The following is a 17,381-nucleotide window of genomic DNA, read 5'->3' as shown; positions in this document are numbered from 1 at the left end:
GTACCATTATTTTGGATAGCAGTGGTGAAAGAGAAAAATAAAAGTGTAAAAGTTATGAATTAAACCGATGAGTTCCACCCCTTTAAGAAATCGGAGTTTAGGCAAATTTATTTAGACAATTTTTAGTTTATGAATTTTAAGTCTCAAAATTCCACCTTCACTTCTCCGTACCACTCACGGTATTTATTATGTTGAAAGTTAAGAAGGAATTTTCCATTCCTCATCAAGAATTTTAGGCTAGCCTTTGCTTTTATCTGAAAAACGGTGTAATGTGCCTGTAATTTAAGCCAGAAAAAATTACAGCTGATACTCATTAGTATTCTTGTGAGATAACAAAGTTTACTAGAATGAAGGTAATACTAGCAATGTATATGGATAAGACAATTTTCATATAAACATTAATGTTGATTTTTTTCTGAATATTTTATTACGACAAAATTAACAAATTCTACAATTTATACACTTTCATGATTCTACGATTGCTACACACACAACATATACTCCTCTCTTCCATTAGTTTAATAAACATTGGCTGTGGAATATCCTCGATAATCCTAACGAGACAGCCAGCGCCAGACAACACGTGGATATTGTCACTTCCTCTAGCGGCAACAAAGATATTACCGACAAAGTCTACATCAAGTCCACGGGGTACTCTCATTTTGATATGTTTATACTGCCACACGGTGTCTCCCTGGTCCGTGATGGCGGTTACTCTATTCAGGGAACAGTTACTGTACACAATATGTCCATCTTTTGTTGTACTTATGTGAATATTGTAATTGCCTTCGACTTTATATTCTCTAAGTTTTTTACCAGACAGATTGAATTTTATAATCTTATTTCCACATGCTACATAACAAATTCCATTGTGTTGTGTTATTCCATACATTGTTTCGTTGATTTTGATACTTCGCAGTTTCTGTAAATCAGACAAAGAAAAAACTTCTATAGACTTCGTTCCATCACACGTCACCAGTAGTTCTTCTCCAGCTTGTATTGCTTCAAAAGGGTAACTCAGTCCATCAATGACTTCCGTGGGTTTCCAGTCTTTGTTATAAATAAAACAACGTCCATCAGGTATGTAATCTGCAAATACAAAGTTACCATTGGACAGAAAATCCCCAGTCCACACAATCGGATTTTCTCCATCAATGCTGAATTCATTAACTAAAGATAACGCAATGTCATTTACATCGTACGTGATGCGACGATCAGACTCAGCATATTCAACATCTCCAAAAGATTCCATATTTCTCATTTCTTTCAAAACTTGTGACTTTTTTTCAGATATCGTTATCTGTTTCTTCGTGCATTTAAACCGTTTCAGCTGTAAGAGCCTCTCTTTCACTCTGTAATACGTCATCACCATTTCAGCGTCATTCTCCGTCTCTTTAACTCTTTCAATATTCCGGCAGCAGTAATTTGTACACTGTATACCATTAGTAAGTACATTTGTACATTCACTTAACTTCCCCCTTCCTTTCTTCAGCGCATCTGCTACCTCATCTAAATGTTTGTTCTTCAGTATGTCTAGGTGATCAACAAGTTCCTTGAATTCCCTTTCTGTTTTCTCTATGATTTCGTCCACTGAATTCTCTATTTCTGCTACATATATCTCTTGTTCGCTCTTTGCTTTTGTCAGTTTCTTTTCCACGTTCTTCATATCACCTAAAAGAACATCCAGTTGGCGATTTTGTTTTATATTTTTTGCTGCATCTTCAACAGTATCAATACTTTCGCATTTTCTGTGACTTATTCCTATACACACTGAACAACAGGACTGCTGGTGATCATTACAGAAGAATTTGACAGTTTCCCTTTTATGTTTTGGGCAGCTATGGATATTCCCTGATTCGGGAAATATGTTGCCAGATTTCATCTCGTTTAGTTGACATATGGTATGATCTCTTGAGAGCAATTGCCTTTTGTGATATTTGGTACACACCTTGCATAAATATTCAGTACAAGACAAGCAAAACCCGATAGCATTTTCACTTTCGTTTTCTCGTAAACAGGCATCACACAATTTCCCATCAGGTTTCTTAACGATTGTCTCTAAAACTTCATTCAACGGAAATAGCCCCGCCCACGCATCTGGCGTATCGAATGCACCAGGACAGGGTATGTACTCGCGGCATAATGGACAATTAAATCCCAAACGAAACTCTGTAGATTTACACACATTAACAATGTAGGAAGATAAACAACCGTGACAGAAGGAATGTGTACACGGTAAAAACCTCGGGGACTTGAACTTTTCGAAACATATAGAACACAATGTAACATCCTTCATCGAAGACCTGTCTAAGGATGTTGCCATGTTTATAAATGACAAATCAACTTTCGTTTTCATTTCAAATCCGGCGAATCGGCGTCTAAATTTTCGAAAACAAATGGAACACACCGTAATGTCTATAAATGAACTATTGTCAAGCACATACCAAACTAATAATTTCACTGTCCTTCCTGTGGAAAGAGATTATGGGAGAAAACTTTCATTCACACTGTACCACGGGTCACGGGACAAGACTGTGGCGTAGACCCTTAATAGAAAGCATAGTGTCATGAACATGGAAGCCTATGTGAGGCAAGAGTAAATGAAATAAAAACAGTCTCTGCTTCAATCTATCGATACGTGAGTGAAAGTTAAGGTGTTCTTCTTCTGAGATCAGAAATATTAACGTTTGATCAACATGCAGGTTTCGAAATATCGGCGCTTTCTAATAGTAAACGGTGGCGAATGTAGATATAATTTAAATATCCAGGCCTCAACAGTAATTATTGAAGTTTTGCGAGGAGGACTGACTCGTACATTCAACGGCTGACTTGGACATTTAAATCTGCGTATTGTATTGAAGCAGAAAATCGTTAAACATATTCAATGTCGAATGGTTGGTATAGTATTGTGGTAGGCCCGTTACGTTTTAAACCATTTGAAACTATTTGATTTGCCTGAGTTAAAATAAACCCACAAGGCCATTAATTCAGTTGTTTGTTGTTGTTTTTTTGCATGCATACATATATGGAAAATATATCACGATTAATGTTTTAGTTTTCCAACGTCAATGCATTATTATGAATCGAATATAAGTTTATAGTTTAGGGATTTTTTGACAGTAAATGTTGTTGATAAAAAAAACAAAAACAACAGTTGCTGTTTATCTCAAAAAATGAAATGTTGACCATTTCATTTTTTGGTTTGATTACTTATTATTCAAAGTATTTTGTATATTGTTGCAAATGTAAAACGTATATGTTACCAATTTTAATGCACCAGATACGCATTTCGACAAATAATGTCTCTTCAGTGATACTTAACCGAAATGTTTGAAATCCGAAATAACGATAAATTGCTAGAGCTATTTTAGCTATTTTAATGTAGATTCAATCCGCATTTGTTGAAAAACTTTGTTAACACTTGCACAACTGTGTACAACGTAGAAAGGCAGTTAGCATTTAAAAATGATTATGTTGATGTTTTTGAGAAGAAATGGAATGCGTGACATGGATTTATAGTTTTATATGATGTAGGAGATATATGTAATTGTATACATTAGCATTGGTGTATTTAAGGTATTATCAATGTGATAACAGTACATTTGATATACATGTACACTTGACAACCTATCAGATTAACATTAATCTGTACATATCATAAGCCAGAGAAACTTCATTCTTTTCTATCCCTTTTCCTCTTTTTTATCTTTGAATGAATGCACATTAGAGTAGATGTGTGAGTAAATGGTAGATAAAATACCCGTACTGTCGAGTTAGGTGGGTTTGTAAAGGCATGATGATAAACCCTGACTGTCATTATATGAATAAATGTTGTGTGAAGAAATTCTTTGTGGTTTGCTTATTACAAAATGTATAAATTTGTCATACAGCTTTATTCGGTCATCCACACATATACAACACAAAACATTCTAAACGTACAAGAAGTTCGGAATCACATACATGTATATATCTATTTAGCTTCAGATATGTAGCTCTCTGGGAAATAACCCCTTATAAAATCCTTCAATTCACAGCTCGCGATCGAGGCCTTATATCGCTGTATTTTGTCATCGCCATATCATAATATAAAAAAAATATTTCTAACATTTTTCCCACTACACTTGTGTCCAAACATTCACGAATTTTATGTCCAGTGTTTGAGTTTATTATAAATGAACACCGAATATATACATATTGGATACAATGGATAAATACAAAGATCAGTAGAGTTCTAATTGACTGCTGACTAACATGGTAACGTCTACAAACGAAATGCTTTGAAGGTATGGCGTGTGTTCGGTTGACAACATACTTTAATGAATGTTTGGAGGTGAGTTTGGACACAAATTCATCGAGGAAACACGTAAGAAGTTAGTTCTTTGAGACGGCGATGCAAGAATATAGCGATTTTCCCGATTCAACTGTTAGTGTAATTTTCTGTGAAGTGCATGAACGGTTTTTCTGAAAGGTAGCTCTCGTCCGCCTCCGTGTTATGTTGAAGAGCTAAAGATAAGAAGCTACACATATATATTTTGGAAAAAAAATAATTATAATATTCGTGTTACCAGACTTAACAAAACTGGATATGTCAAAGGCGTAACACAGTGAATCCATGTGCATACACTGAGAACTACCCGTCTACCAATTGGAAAAATCATTTACAAAATTCAAAATGTTAACCTAAATTTGAAAAAGGAAAAATAAAGTTTTATGAAATGACTCAATTTCCCTTTTCCTAAAAACTACAATATCAAAGTTATTTTCTATACATTGAACAACACCAGAAAGACACTCGCAAACAAATATCAACTGTAAACCAGACAACTTACAGAGACTAGACGAATGTCACTAAAATGCTGAGGAAAAAACATCGTCAGGCCTTGAGAGTTCGGGGTTATGAGACAGAGTAGCTCGAGCAATAGCAGAGACCGACCTGAAATCCTGAAATCCACCCATCATTTACTACTTAGATATCCGTCGTTATACATAAAATGACTTTCCTAGTGTAATAATCCCCACATATCTAAAACACTTGACACTCATTACACACATTTAGTGCATTTGAAATACCCATCACATTCCGTGTACATTTCAAAATACATTATGGAACGCGCTGATTTACAAAATGTTGTTCACAAAAAGATAATTAGCCTGACGATTCAAAGGCTATCACAGAAAAAGCAGTAGGATATGTAAATACAAATGAATGTGTAGGTATATGCATCGATCACATGGATACAACCCTAGATTAAACGTATAGATGCACGAAATCAGCGTAGTTAAAGCTTGAATGTATACACTCCTACATTCTCCAGCATTTAAAATTGATATTTCATTTGTTCATGATGCATCAGTTACCTAGCTACACTTTATATCTGAGCATGTGCTAAAGGGGCATTAACTTTACAGGACTAATTTTCGCGAGTTTTGTCCTTCAATGTTTCACGATGGTTTGAATGTCGCGGATTAACACCTTCGAATAGTTCGTCTTTACTCCCTAATCAATGTTTACTAGGATTACCTCCCGTGTTTTGTATAAAACATACTACATACGTTTTTACTTTCGGATAAGTTTTCACTATTGCTGGTAATGAGTTTTCGCTTCAGCTATTAAGATAAAAATTGTCACTTGTAATTTGGAGTTTGTTCACTAGTATTTTCGAATCCAAGAGGTCGTTTACATCTGTTCATTGATGTCGCTTCTACATTTGTTAAGAAAGAACAATCCCCAAGGGTTAGTGCTCCCCCATTGTCAATTCTACCTTGTTCCCCGCAAGATAGACGACCCTGAAGATGCAGGAATCACAGACGTGCACAATGACTCTGTGGAAAAAAAGTTTTCAATATTCTGTTGAGAAAACGTAACTAGGGATTATATGATACACATTCACCTGAGACACGTTAAAGAATAACTAAATATGCATTGATAATGAACCATCAAAAGTTACACATCATTTTGCAAATAAATATAAACAAGATTACAGTTAGGAGTATTCTCCCCATCGACGTCCCTTGCATTTGGGGAAATACGATGATTTCAGACATGTGCGTCTGAAAGTGTTGTCAATACAAAATTTTAATGACAGGTGTAGGGGGTTTTATGTATAAAAAATAAGAACATTTTGTCTGAATTACCATTAATAGTGATATAATAAAATCATCACTCTCCAGAATGAGTTTTAGAAAGCGGAAGGCCACCAAAGGCATGAATACGTTGCGAACTGACGTTGAACGAATTTACTCTAAAGCCAAAAACATAACATTTCTGGCTCACTTGTAATTAATTGGAACCAGACTGGTGTCAGCATCATTCCATTTGGGTAATGGACAATAGAGCGAGCAGGTAAAATCTTGTTTCAACAATAACTGCGGAGTTACCGTTTAGCGGTTTTTTTCGCGGGTTTGAAATTTACCGATTACTGGTTCAAAGGTATGCTAATACTAATACTTTTACCATAATAAATTTTGGCGGATAAGGAAGTTCTATCGCTGTTGCAAATACTGAAGTCGCAATTGAGTCCATATTTGACGAGTGAAATTTTGGCGGAAAGCTATTTAACCGCTAAAACAAGCTAAATTTATCACCCCGCGGAAAACCCCCGCTATGCGGTATCTTTTTTTTGTTTTGATTTTATCATTATAACATCTACTAATCAAATAATGTAAGAAATGTTAAATGAGAAATAGTTGTGTACTTTTCTTAAAGTCTTGAATTAGTAAATGACAAATATATTAAAAATTAAAGCATTTTACAGGTTCAAAACAAATCCAGATTAAAGGATATGACGACAAACACCAGATATCAACTTTACTATCAGTTCTTTTTTACCAAGGAACTACTAAAAATAATTTCCTGACTGAATGAAATTGATTTGAGAACGTCCTAAATTGAGTCGATATGTAGAAAAAAATATTTTGCCGAGTGTGACAGCTCCTTGAATAAAATAGCACTTTGCAATTTTGATCTTTTTAAAGGGCGATGGGAGAAAGACTTTTTAAACTTCTTGATGAAAAGGTCATTATAGTTGTTTTGTACCGAAACATGCACTGACCGCCTCCAACCTCTTTATGTACAAATGAATAATTATTTTAATTATTTGCTCAAAACAATTTCAAAATCATTACGCAAGTCAAGTCGAACGAAATCTTATATTGAAGTTGTAGAAATTGACATGCAATTATCTTTGATTAAACCTCTTCAAGCTAAGTGGTCTATGCAGGCTGTCGAAATTCTATCAAAAGAAAATGATCTGATCAAAGGTGCATTTGTATTTGTTGGCATTTAAATCTGTCTGTGTGCTGAGGGTGTAACTACACATACTATTATTGACTCCTAATAGTGATTAAATGCTACTTTGTACATATTTTATAGTTTCGTGTTTGAAAAACGAGATAACAAAATTGTTTCTAAATGTACTTAATATCTGATGAATGCATATGTAAGGTGAAGATAACGAACAGCGACCAATCTCATAATTCCTACAAGCAATACAAAATAGACAATTGGGCAAACACGGACCCCTGGACACACCAGAGGTGGGATCAGGTGCCTAGGAGGAGTAAGCATCCCCTGTTGACCGATCACACCCGCCGTGAACCCCATATCCTGATCAGGTAAACGGAGTTATCCGCAGTGAAGATTAATTTGTCCATACCTCTATAGTTTAAATAATAAACTTCAACAAGTATTTTTATATATTCAATATCATTGTTTATATTTGATTTTTTGTAGAATCGCATTTATTGATATAATTTAAATATTTTCCTTTCGATTTCACTGAGCATATATTTCACTTTCCTGGTAATATAGGTTTTCGGAGATTGCTATCTCTACACATTCTCAACAAGACATGGTGCGTATTGCCACCATAATAAGTTGTTTTAGATAAAAGTTCAAAGGAGTTCGTAATCCTACTGGATTCGTGTCCGAATACTTTAGGTTGATCGGATTAATTAATTCTGACTCGCTGATTAAGAACAACGATATCTAAACACAACATAGACAGACACGTTAAGTATCCAACCCGAGAAAGAAAACACGAAATGCTTCATTTTAAAGAAAACATTCGGGAATGGGAAATACAACAAAGGCAAAGTCTCCTTGCTGCACAGGACTAAATACCTACTTTTATCACGTTTCCTCCTTTATCCAATGGATATCACCCATTACATAAAATATAATTCTTACACTGTTTACATTGTGAACTGAAAACGTTTATGACGACATACCGTACTGCACAGTCAATATGATTAATAGCAAATGTTACTTCCTTTCGAATTGTTGAGTTTCATAATTCAAAAGAATATTGAAGCAGAATGCAATGTCTTCTATTGAGATCTAAATGTGTATTTGTGGAGATTGTATTTGCTAAATTCATATTGCAATTGGTGGAGTGCAACATTGATTTCAAGAATGAATTTATCATTTTTTCGTTTGATGGAGGTATACGAGAAAAAGGACGGAAAAAGTTTTCCGTCTTTCTTTCGTGATATACATCCATCCAACGACAAAATAATCAGTATATTCAAATGGACGTAGTAATTTGTGAATATACAAATTGAAAACCTTTAACTAAAACCGTTAATTTTTAATGGCGGCTTCCACGAACTATTGCTTACTGTTGAGCAAACGGGTTTCTTGTGGAGAGCAGTTTTAAAAGGATGAGTTAGAGATAAGTCCTGTTGAGAGAAAATTGTTGAAATTGTGTTGAGTGGGACTAAAATTAAGGTTCAATGTCTGTACTAACGTGCATGATCATGATTCTCTTGAGGGTTGTCACGGTGAACAAGTGAGTGTTACAGAGTTTTCTCTCTCTCGAGTTTTATCAGTGAATTCCTAAGGCGTCAAAGATCTCGTAACGTCTTACGGACGCCTCGTCTCGATGCCCACTCATCAACATTTTATACCGGAGTTCGAAACAATAGGAGTCAAGGGTTACGGTATTGCAGTATATCTGAGGCAGTGTGCGGTGTATCTGGTATTTGGGTTTGTGACAGTTGTCGCAAGGTAAAAATTAGACATATTTCCTGAAAGTCATGTTGGTAAAACTTTTAAATAGCAAACAAGTTCAACATAACATCGATTTGCACAATCAATGCAATCCTTTACAAACGTTCTCATGCAACTGAAATAACCGATAGGAAAACTATACGGACGTAGCTTTTGTTGGAAAATTTACAAGTCATTCAAATGAACTCGATATATATCCTGTCAAATTTTTGTTTATCTGTTTGCTAGTGGAATAATCAAAATGAAAGTTAGATATGTATTTGATGACTGTAACTTCAAAGAATAGATATGGCGTGTATACATTTGTAAACAATAACATGCTTCCTAAGAGAAGAGCAGGAAAAATGTGTCTTCACGGAATCCTTCTAGAGATCAATAAAAAGTACACGTGTAGTTATTAGTTATCGGATGATTGGTTAAATAATGTGACCGACTTTCATTTTTGAATAGGATAACTGATAAAACAATACCGATCACATTATTTCTCTCGTATCTAGTACATATATTTTCGGAATCGTTATTACACAATCACTAATGAGTGTGGATGGATAAAAGTAAACTAATGGCAAATTGTTAATTTCATACCCATTTACAAAATCTGAATAGGCACTTTTCACATCATTTCACTGTGATAAAGTTTCCTTTCATTATATGGCGGAGGGTAAGTTGTGAGATTCATAATACTCAAGAAAATTGTAGTGAATTATTCTTCATTAACGGCAAACTGACAACTCAACTGTATGACAAACGGGATGATTTCAGCTTCTCCATCGTCAACTTCCCATATTTGTGTAGCAATATTCCATTATTACCTGCATATGGTGTTTATATATCTCAACTGATTCGATATGCAAGAGTCTGTTCTGGGTATAGTCAGTTTTTAAATCGAGGTAAGCTACTGACAAACAAGTTGATGGTACAGGGATTTCAACAGTCGCGATTGAAGTCAGCATTTCGCAAATTCTATGGTCGTTATAACGATCTAGTTCGTCAATACAACCTCGCATTGGGTCAAATGCTGTCTGACGTGTTTCATATCGATTGTTAAGCCGTTCTTGGCACACTGATTTTGACTGCGGATAAATCCGTTAGCATGATCAGGATATAGGGCTCACGGCGTGTGTGACCGTCCAACAGGGGATGCTTATTCCTCCTAGGCACCCGATCCCACCTTTGGTGTGTCCAGGGGTCCGTGTTTGCTCAACTATCTATTTTATATTGCTTATAGGAGTTATGAGATTGATCAGAGTTCGTTATCTTCACCTTGCATTCTGTAGTGCATTGGAGAACAGTCGTCCTAAATTGGATGCCTACTAAACGAGGTTAATTACGTCACATCGTCTCGTGAAAATAAAGACAACCGACTACATACAATCTGATCAAATTTTGCTGAATAAACAAGTGAAGGTTAGAAAATGGACTGATTATGTGAAATATCAATACCTATTAGAGTAAGTGACAAATTGCAAGTCAATGCATCGAAGTCATGCAAACTAAAATGCCGTGGACACAGAATGAATTGCAATCAATATTTGTCAGTATACCGTATACCGTATTCATCAACAACGTAGATATTCTCTATGTATGACTTTGCACTGTATTGTTGATCAAGTATTTTATAATGACACTGCATGACAATGACTATTCAGTGATGTCTAGACTTATTTACAGGACCGTATACACCTTCTGAAACAGACTACTCTGTATGCTATTAATGGATTGTTCTTAGCTCACCTGATCGCCTGTTACCTGTCATTTGTCCGTCTCTGTCTGTCCGTCCGTCTGTAAACTTTTTACATTTTCGACTTCTTCCCCAGAACAACAGGGCCAATTTCAACCAAACTTGGTCAAGAGCATCCTTGGGTGAAGGGCGTTCAAGTTTGTTCAAATGAAGGGCCATGTTCCTTTCAAAGAGGGAGATAATCACCAAAATGCAAAAATAGGGTAGGGTTATTTAATATAAGAATCTGTTTAAGAACCACTGGGCCAGAAAAGCTGAAAAATACAAGAAAGCTTTCTGACATTGTGCAGATTCAAGTTTATTCAAATCATAGTCCCGGAGGTTGGATGGGGTCACAATAGGGGATCAAAGTATTACATACAAATATATAGGAAAAATCTTTAAAAATCTTCTTCTCAAGAACCACTGAACCAGAAAAGCTGATATTTATGTGAAAGCTTTCTGACATAGTGCAGATTCAAGTTTATAAAAATCATGGCCCCCAGGGGTAGGATTGGGCCTGAAGCGGGATCAAAATTTTGCATACAAATATAGGGACAATCTTTAAAAATCTTCTCAAAAACTATTAGGCCAAGAAAGTGGAAATTTACATGAAAGTTTTCTAACATAGTGCAGATTGAAATTTGTTCAAATCATGGCCCCCGGGGATAGGATGGGCCATAATAGTTTTATACAGTTTCATAATAGATCAAAGTTTTACATACAAATATATATGGAAAATCTTCTCAAAAACTACCAGGAAAATTGAAATTTACATGAAAGCTTTCTGACATAGTGTAGATTCAATTTTATGGAAATCATGGCCCCCGGAGGGTAAGATGAGGCGACAATAGGGGATGAAACTTTTACATACAAATGTATAGGGAAAATCATTACAAATCTTGTTCTGAAAAATCACTCGACCAGAAATGTTTACTTTCACATGAAAGCTTCCTGATATACTGTGAAACTTCTCCAAACCGGCCGGCTCTCGGACCGGAAAAAACGGCCGGTTTAGAGGGATGGCCGGTATACCGAGAATTTAGCAATGATAGACGTTTTATCTCAATATTCACAAACTAGGTACTGTTCACTTTGATCTGGTGATCTATGATCAATTATCGGTGGAGATTAAATTAGTCCGCTTGTACTTAAAGGTAATTATGAATTACAAAAAATATTCTCGCTGAAATCATCTTTCAAACTGAAAATTTATAACAGGATACATAAAGAAAACACAGAGACCTATTATTGGAATCCCTCTTACCTATAAAAACTCTGTTTACATTCATCGCTTATGTCATTAACAATTTTGTTTTGACGTTTTTAAAAAGTACAGTAGTAAATATGAAATTGTAATTTGAATATTTATTTGGAATTTTAAGTCTATGGAAACCAAGAAAATTTAATATATCTTTTAATAATTATCATTAACAGTCATGGGTTTGTTCTTTATTAACTACCGCTTATATCCATACGACAGTATGGTGATACAATATGACGTTCGATTCCGTATTCATTTAATATGTTCCTAACTGTTTTTTACATTTTGTACAGAATTTGGAAGGGTCTCTTGGATTAGCTAAGTGTCAATTAACACCCTTGACAGCACAGGTAAACAATAGAAATTAAAGAGGCCACTAGTGTGTTTCACACCTCCGGTCGATAATTTCCCACCTGGCCGGTCAGTCAGTCAATTTGCACACCTGGACGATCAACCTCTGACCAAAATTTTCTTGTCTTCAAAACGTGGCCGGTATGTTAAGGGTAAATTACACATGTTTGTTAACAAATGTACTTTAAAAAAGTGGCCGATGTCCGGTTTTCAGGGGTGGCCGGTTTTGTAAGACTTTCTTTGTAAGGAAATGTTAAGATTTCTGCCGGGACTTTGAAAATCGGCCGATATTCAGGGAGAACCGGTTTTCTGAGGGGCCGGTTTGGAGAAGTTTCACTGTAGTTCACATTCGAATTTTGAAAAAAATCATGACCCCCTGGAGTAGGTCGGGCCACAATAGGGATCTCAGTTCTACATGCAAACATACAGGGGAAATCTTTACATATGAGCCAAGGTGACTCAGGTGAGCGATGTGGCCCACGGGCCTCTTGTTTCGTGTAAATCTACTGGTGATAAATGACAGAAACAGAGAGAGGATAATTTTTTGTATGTATTAGGTTTCATAAATTCATCGTATCTCTCATCACCATTCTTCAGAGCATGGATACGGTTTCAATACAGAGGACCTTAAATAAAATCTCAAGACAGAGGGCCGTAATAAAATCTCAAGACGGAGGACCTTAAATAAAATCTTAAGACAGAGAACCTTATATAAAATCTCAAGACGGAGAACTTATATAACATCTCAGGACATTCAAGGCAGAGGACCTCGAATAAGAGACTTTAGATAAGAGATCAAGATGTAAGACCTTAAATAAAACTCAAGATGGAGGATCATGAACAAGCTATTTTATATATGATGAAAATCCACATTTGTTTTGCGAATATTACTTCCAAACATTCAGTGTACACACACATATCTGTCCACAAAGCATGTACTGCATTTAGTGGGAGTCCCCTCCGTGGAGTGTATATATCTCTTTGTCTACACAGCATGTACAGTATTTAAAGGGAGTCCCCTCCGTGGAGTGTATATATATATATATATATATATATATATATATATATATATATATATATCCATGTCTACACAGCATGTACTGTATTTAGTGGGAGTCTCCTCCGTGGAGTGTATATATATATATATCCCCCTGTCTACACAGCATGTACTGTATTTAGTGGGGGTCCCCTCTGTGGAGTATATATATATATATTCCCCTGTCTACACAGCATGTACTGTATTTAGTGGGGGTCCCCTCTGTGGAGTATATATATATATTCCCCTGTCTACACAGCATGTACTGTATTTAGCAGGAGTTCCCTCCGTGGTGGGTACATATACCCCGTCTGCTGTGCATGCTATGTGTTCTGTGGAGTGATTTGCTTTCATACAGGGCGATGTTTACTAACAGTGTATGCTATGTGTGTTGGTTATCAACAGTTTGGATTTAATATAAAACTTCTTAACAGCTGATATACCTGTAGAAACCCAGTTTAGAAAAGGTCCTTAGTTTCCCTTGCTTGTCATAAGAGGTAACTAAATAGGGTGGTCTTTCCAATGAGATAGCAAAAGCCTAGACCCCGTGTCACAACAGATGTGGCAATATAAAGATCCCTCCTTGCTCAAAAGCTGTAAGTTCAGAGCATAAGTGTAAATTTTGCAGCCTTTCACTGACAATGGTGACGACTCCATATGAGTGAAATGTTTTCAAGCGGAACATCAAACAATATACACCATAGTAGCCATTAACATTGTGTCATTGACAGTTGGCCTAAACTGAATTTGTAGCATGCATTTAAATTCAAGTTAGATTGCCAGCTAATGATATGTTTTTGTCTATCCTTAAACAGCTGTTTAAATAACCAACACTACTTTGTGACAAATCGAAACTTGCTGTTTTAGTGACCACAGTTTCAGGATGCTGGTATTTTAGTCGTTATGTGATGATATGATAGGATTGATTTAGCTAGAATTGTGAGTAAGCTTTCAGATCTAGAAACATGTAGTCATGCAGTATCCATCATTTCCATGACATCATCATGTCAAAAATTCTATGTCTGGAATTATGAAATTATCCAATGCCATTTTGATTTCTTTACTACAAACTTAACATTATTGGTAATCTCTATTCACTGGCAGACTTAATTTCCATGCTCTTCCATGTTAATGATCTCTATTCACTGGCAGCTTTAATTCCCATGCTCTTCCATGTTAATGATTTAGATTTGTTTTCAAATGATCACATATTGTTTACTAGATGTTTTCCATTTTCATTTCAGTTGCGAAAAGCTTACTTTAAACAGTTAGAAGAAATCACTAGCCTAAAAGAGCAGATATCGTTAAAAGACAAACGGATACGGCAGCTAGAGGAAGAAATCTCAATGTTAAAAATCCCGGTCACTCGGGACGACGTCGGACCGGATCACAGTGACTGCTGAAGTGCCAACTCTCAAGTCCCCAATGTGCTAGTCCTTGTTCTCGCATTAACCATTCCAGCCAGTCCAAATGTAGGTGTGCATTTTCTTGACCAGTAGAAGTACAAGTCGACAGAGACCGGTCTTGCGTTCAATACACCTTTGAACTTTTAAACTTTGTTTCCACATTGCATTGCGTCCTGTTTTGGAGGTAATAGAGCTATAGCATGATTTCAAGAGACAATGATCTGGATGCAAAATTGAACATTTGAACTTTGCTTCTGAGTTGTAATGTGTTCCTGTTTTGGAGGTAATAGATCTATAGCAAGATATCATGTGACATTGATCTGGATGTAATCTATTTATAGCAATATATCACGTGACATTGATCAGGATGTAATCTATTTATAGCATGATATCACGTGATAATGATCTGGATGTAATCTATTTATAGCAAGATATCACGTGACATTGATCTGGATGTAATCTATTTATAGCATGATATCACGTGACAATGATCTGGATTTGATCAGCCATGCGATGTGCCAGACAGTGAGTCCCTCTGTAAGTTTATGATTTTAGACACTCTAGAGTCTATTACAGTACAATAATATCAACACACAACATCACAAGACCTTTGCTAGTTTTGTGCTTGTGCTGTCAAAATGAGGGACGTGAATTTGGTGCGACTTTTAAACGGGAGATGAGTGACGAGAGGTTGATGTGACTTTATTGGGATATGGAAGGTGTCTTTTACCTGTATGCATTGTGGTATTATTATCTGAGATGAGTGACATTGTGAATGTATGTATATGGGTTTTTAAAGAATGAGATACATTCCACGTTCACTAATCATCTGACTTTGATCAACCTCGTTTTTAATCGAATGTTTTGTGTAATTTAGAAATGCATTAGCTGTGTATGTACTTATTGTAGGACCTAGATTATGGACAATTGTACCATGTTCATGACCATTTTTATTTTTAGCTCAGACCTACAGAAGAATATAGATACCTATGATGCATGCTTCCATATTAAATCTTATGTATAGTGATTTATTCATCAGTATAGTGTAACACGGTTATAGCAAACCTCCAGGGCTTGTGAAGAGTTGGGTCATTCTCCACTCATAGGCAAATTATCATTCCACAGTAAGTGTAAATTCATTATAACTGTGTTCATTATAAGCTTGTTGCACTGTACATACAGCTTTGTCACAGTTGCAGGAGACTTCCAAAGATCAATTCTATGAGTTACTGTAAAAAAATCACGGTCATGATTTACATTTACTACAAGATTTGATAACTGTTAACAAAGATTGTCGTAACCAATGAGTGATTTTACAAACTGTGTTTTATTTATACAGGTACAGCAGTGTTGTTTTTTTGTGATTTTTATGTGATATTCAATGTGTACAGTAATCTCTATTCTTTGTTTGTTGACGTGTTCAGGGGTGGATCCAGGATATTTCAAGGTGGGGTTATAATTCACGATGTTAGAAACCAATTTTGTACTTGCAATTTTATTTAGTAGTCACAAACTCCTACTGTCAGATAGGATTCACTGTCAGATTGGATTCATTGTCAGATGGGATTTGATGGGATTCACTGTCAGATGCGAACCAATATTAGGGAGGAACCACTGTTAGATAGGAAATCCACTGTCATTATTGGGAAATCTACTGCTGGGGAATGAATTTTCATTACTAAAGAGCTAAGCATCAACATGACTGAAATGGGTACAACACTTGTGGACATCCCTGGTATGTGAATAAAATTTGGTTTTAACATGGAAGTTTTAATATCCCTTTACAATTTTATCATAGAAACATAGAGTTCCCAAGTGCCTGACTTCCTGTAGTATACTTCCTCCCAGATAGATCCGCCTATGCTTACTGGTAATGCTTATTTAACACTGATTCATTATTTAGATTGTTCTAGACTACACTTGTTTCGTAGTTGTGTTTCATCTCAGAAATTGAGGGTTTTTTATTTTTGTATGTTTGTGTGCCAGATAATTAGTACATCTTCAGAGACATGCTTGTGAATGGTGAATCCATAATGTTATTAAAGAGGGAGGAAGTTCTTTGTTTGATATTTGCATGGACAGAGTTTAATAATTTTCGGAAAATTCCATCCTTAGATTTTTGGAGCTTTGGTGGGCGTTTCACAATGTTCTCATTTTTGTAACATTGAAAACACTGTAGACATATGACTTCTGATACTAATGTGACAGGATTAAATTGATCGTAGATAAAACAAATTATTTCTAATACAGTTAAACATACTTATAGTGAAGTGCTAAGGTGAACAATTACAGTAAAACATGCTTATAATAGTGAAGTGCTAGGGCGAACACTTTTATAGTAAAACATACTTGTAATTAATTACTGGGGATGAACAATTTCAATTCATTATAAACGTGATTTGTTATACCTCAGAAATTTATAGCACAATTTAAAAATTACGGGAAATAAAAGTCACTTCGCTGTAAACGTGAATTCATTATAAGAGTGTTTGATGTAATTGTGCTTTACTGTAAGTTTGAAATTATTATAAAGGTGTTTTTATTGTATATTTACATTTTCTAAACTGGAAGGAAATTTTGTTTGATTTTTTAAG

General features: G+C 35.5%; 1 protein-coding gene across 1 annotated transcript; it reads right to left on the bottom strand.

Annotated features, from left to right (window-relative positions):
* Positions 1-448: 448 nt before the first annotated feature.
* On the bottom strand, positions 449-1,666 carry LOC130049594 (uncharacterized). The gene has a single exon (XM_056147430.1). It carries the CDS (start codon positions 1,664-1,666, stop codon positions 449-451), a length of 1,218 nt encoding a protein of 405 aa, XP_056003405.1.
* Positions 1,667-17,381: the final 15,715 nt, after the last annotated feature.

Source organism: Ostrea edulis, chromosome 8 (assembly GCF_947568905.1).
Source record: "Ostrea edulis chromosome 8, xbOstEdul1.1, whole genome shotgun sequence".
In the NCBI taxonomy this organism is placed as follows: Eukaryota; Metazoa; Mollusca; class Bivalvia; order Ostreida; family Ostreidae; genus Ostrea; species Ostrea edulis.
Note: the sequence above shows the minus strand (reverse complement) of the source record. Positions and strands in the feature narration are given on the sequence as shown.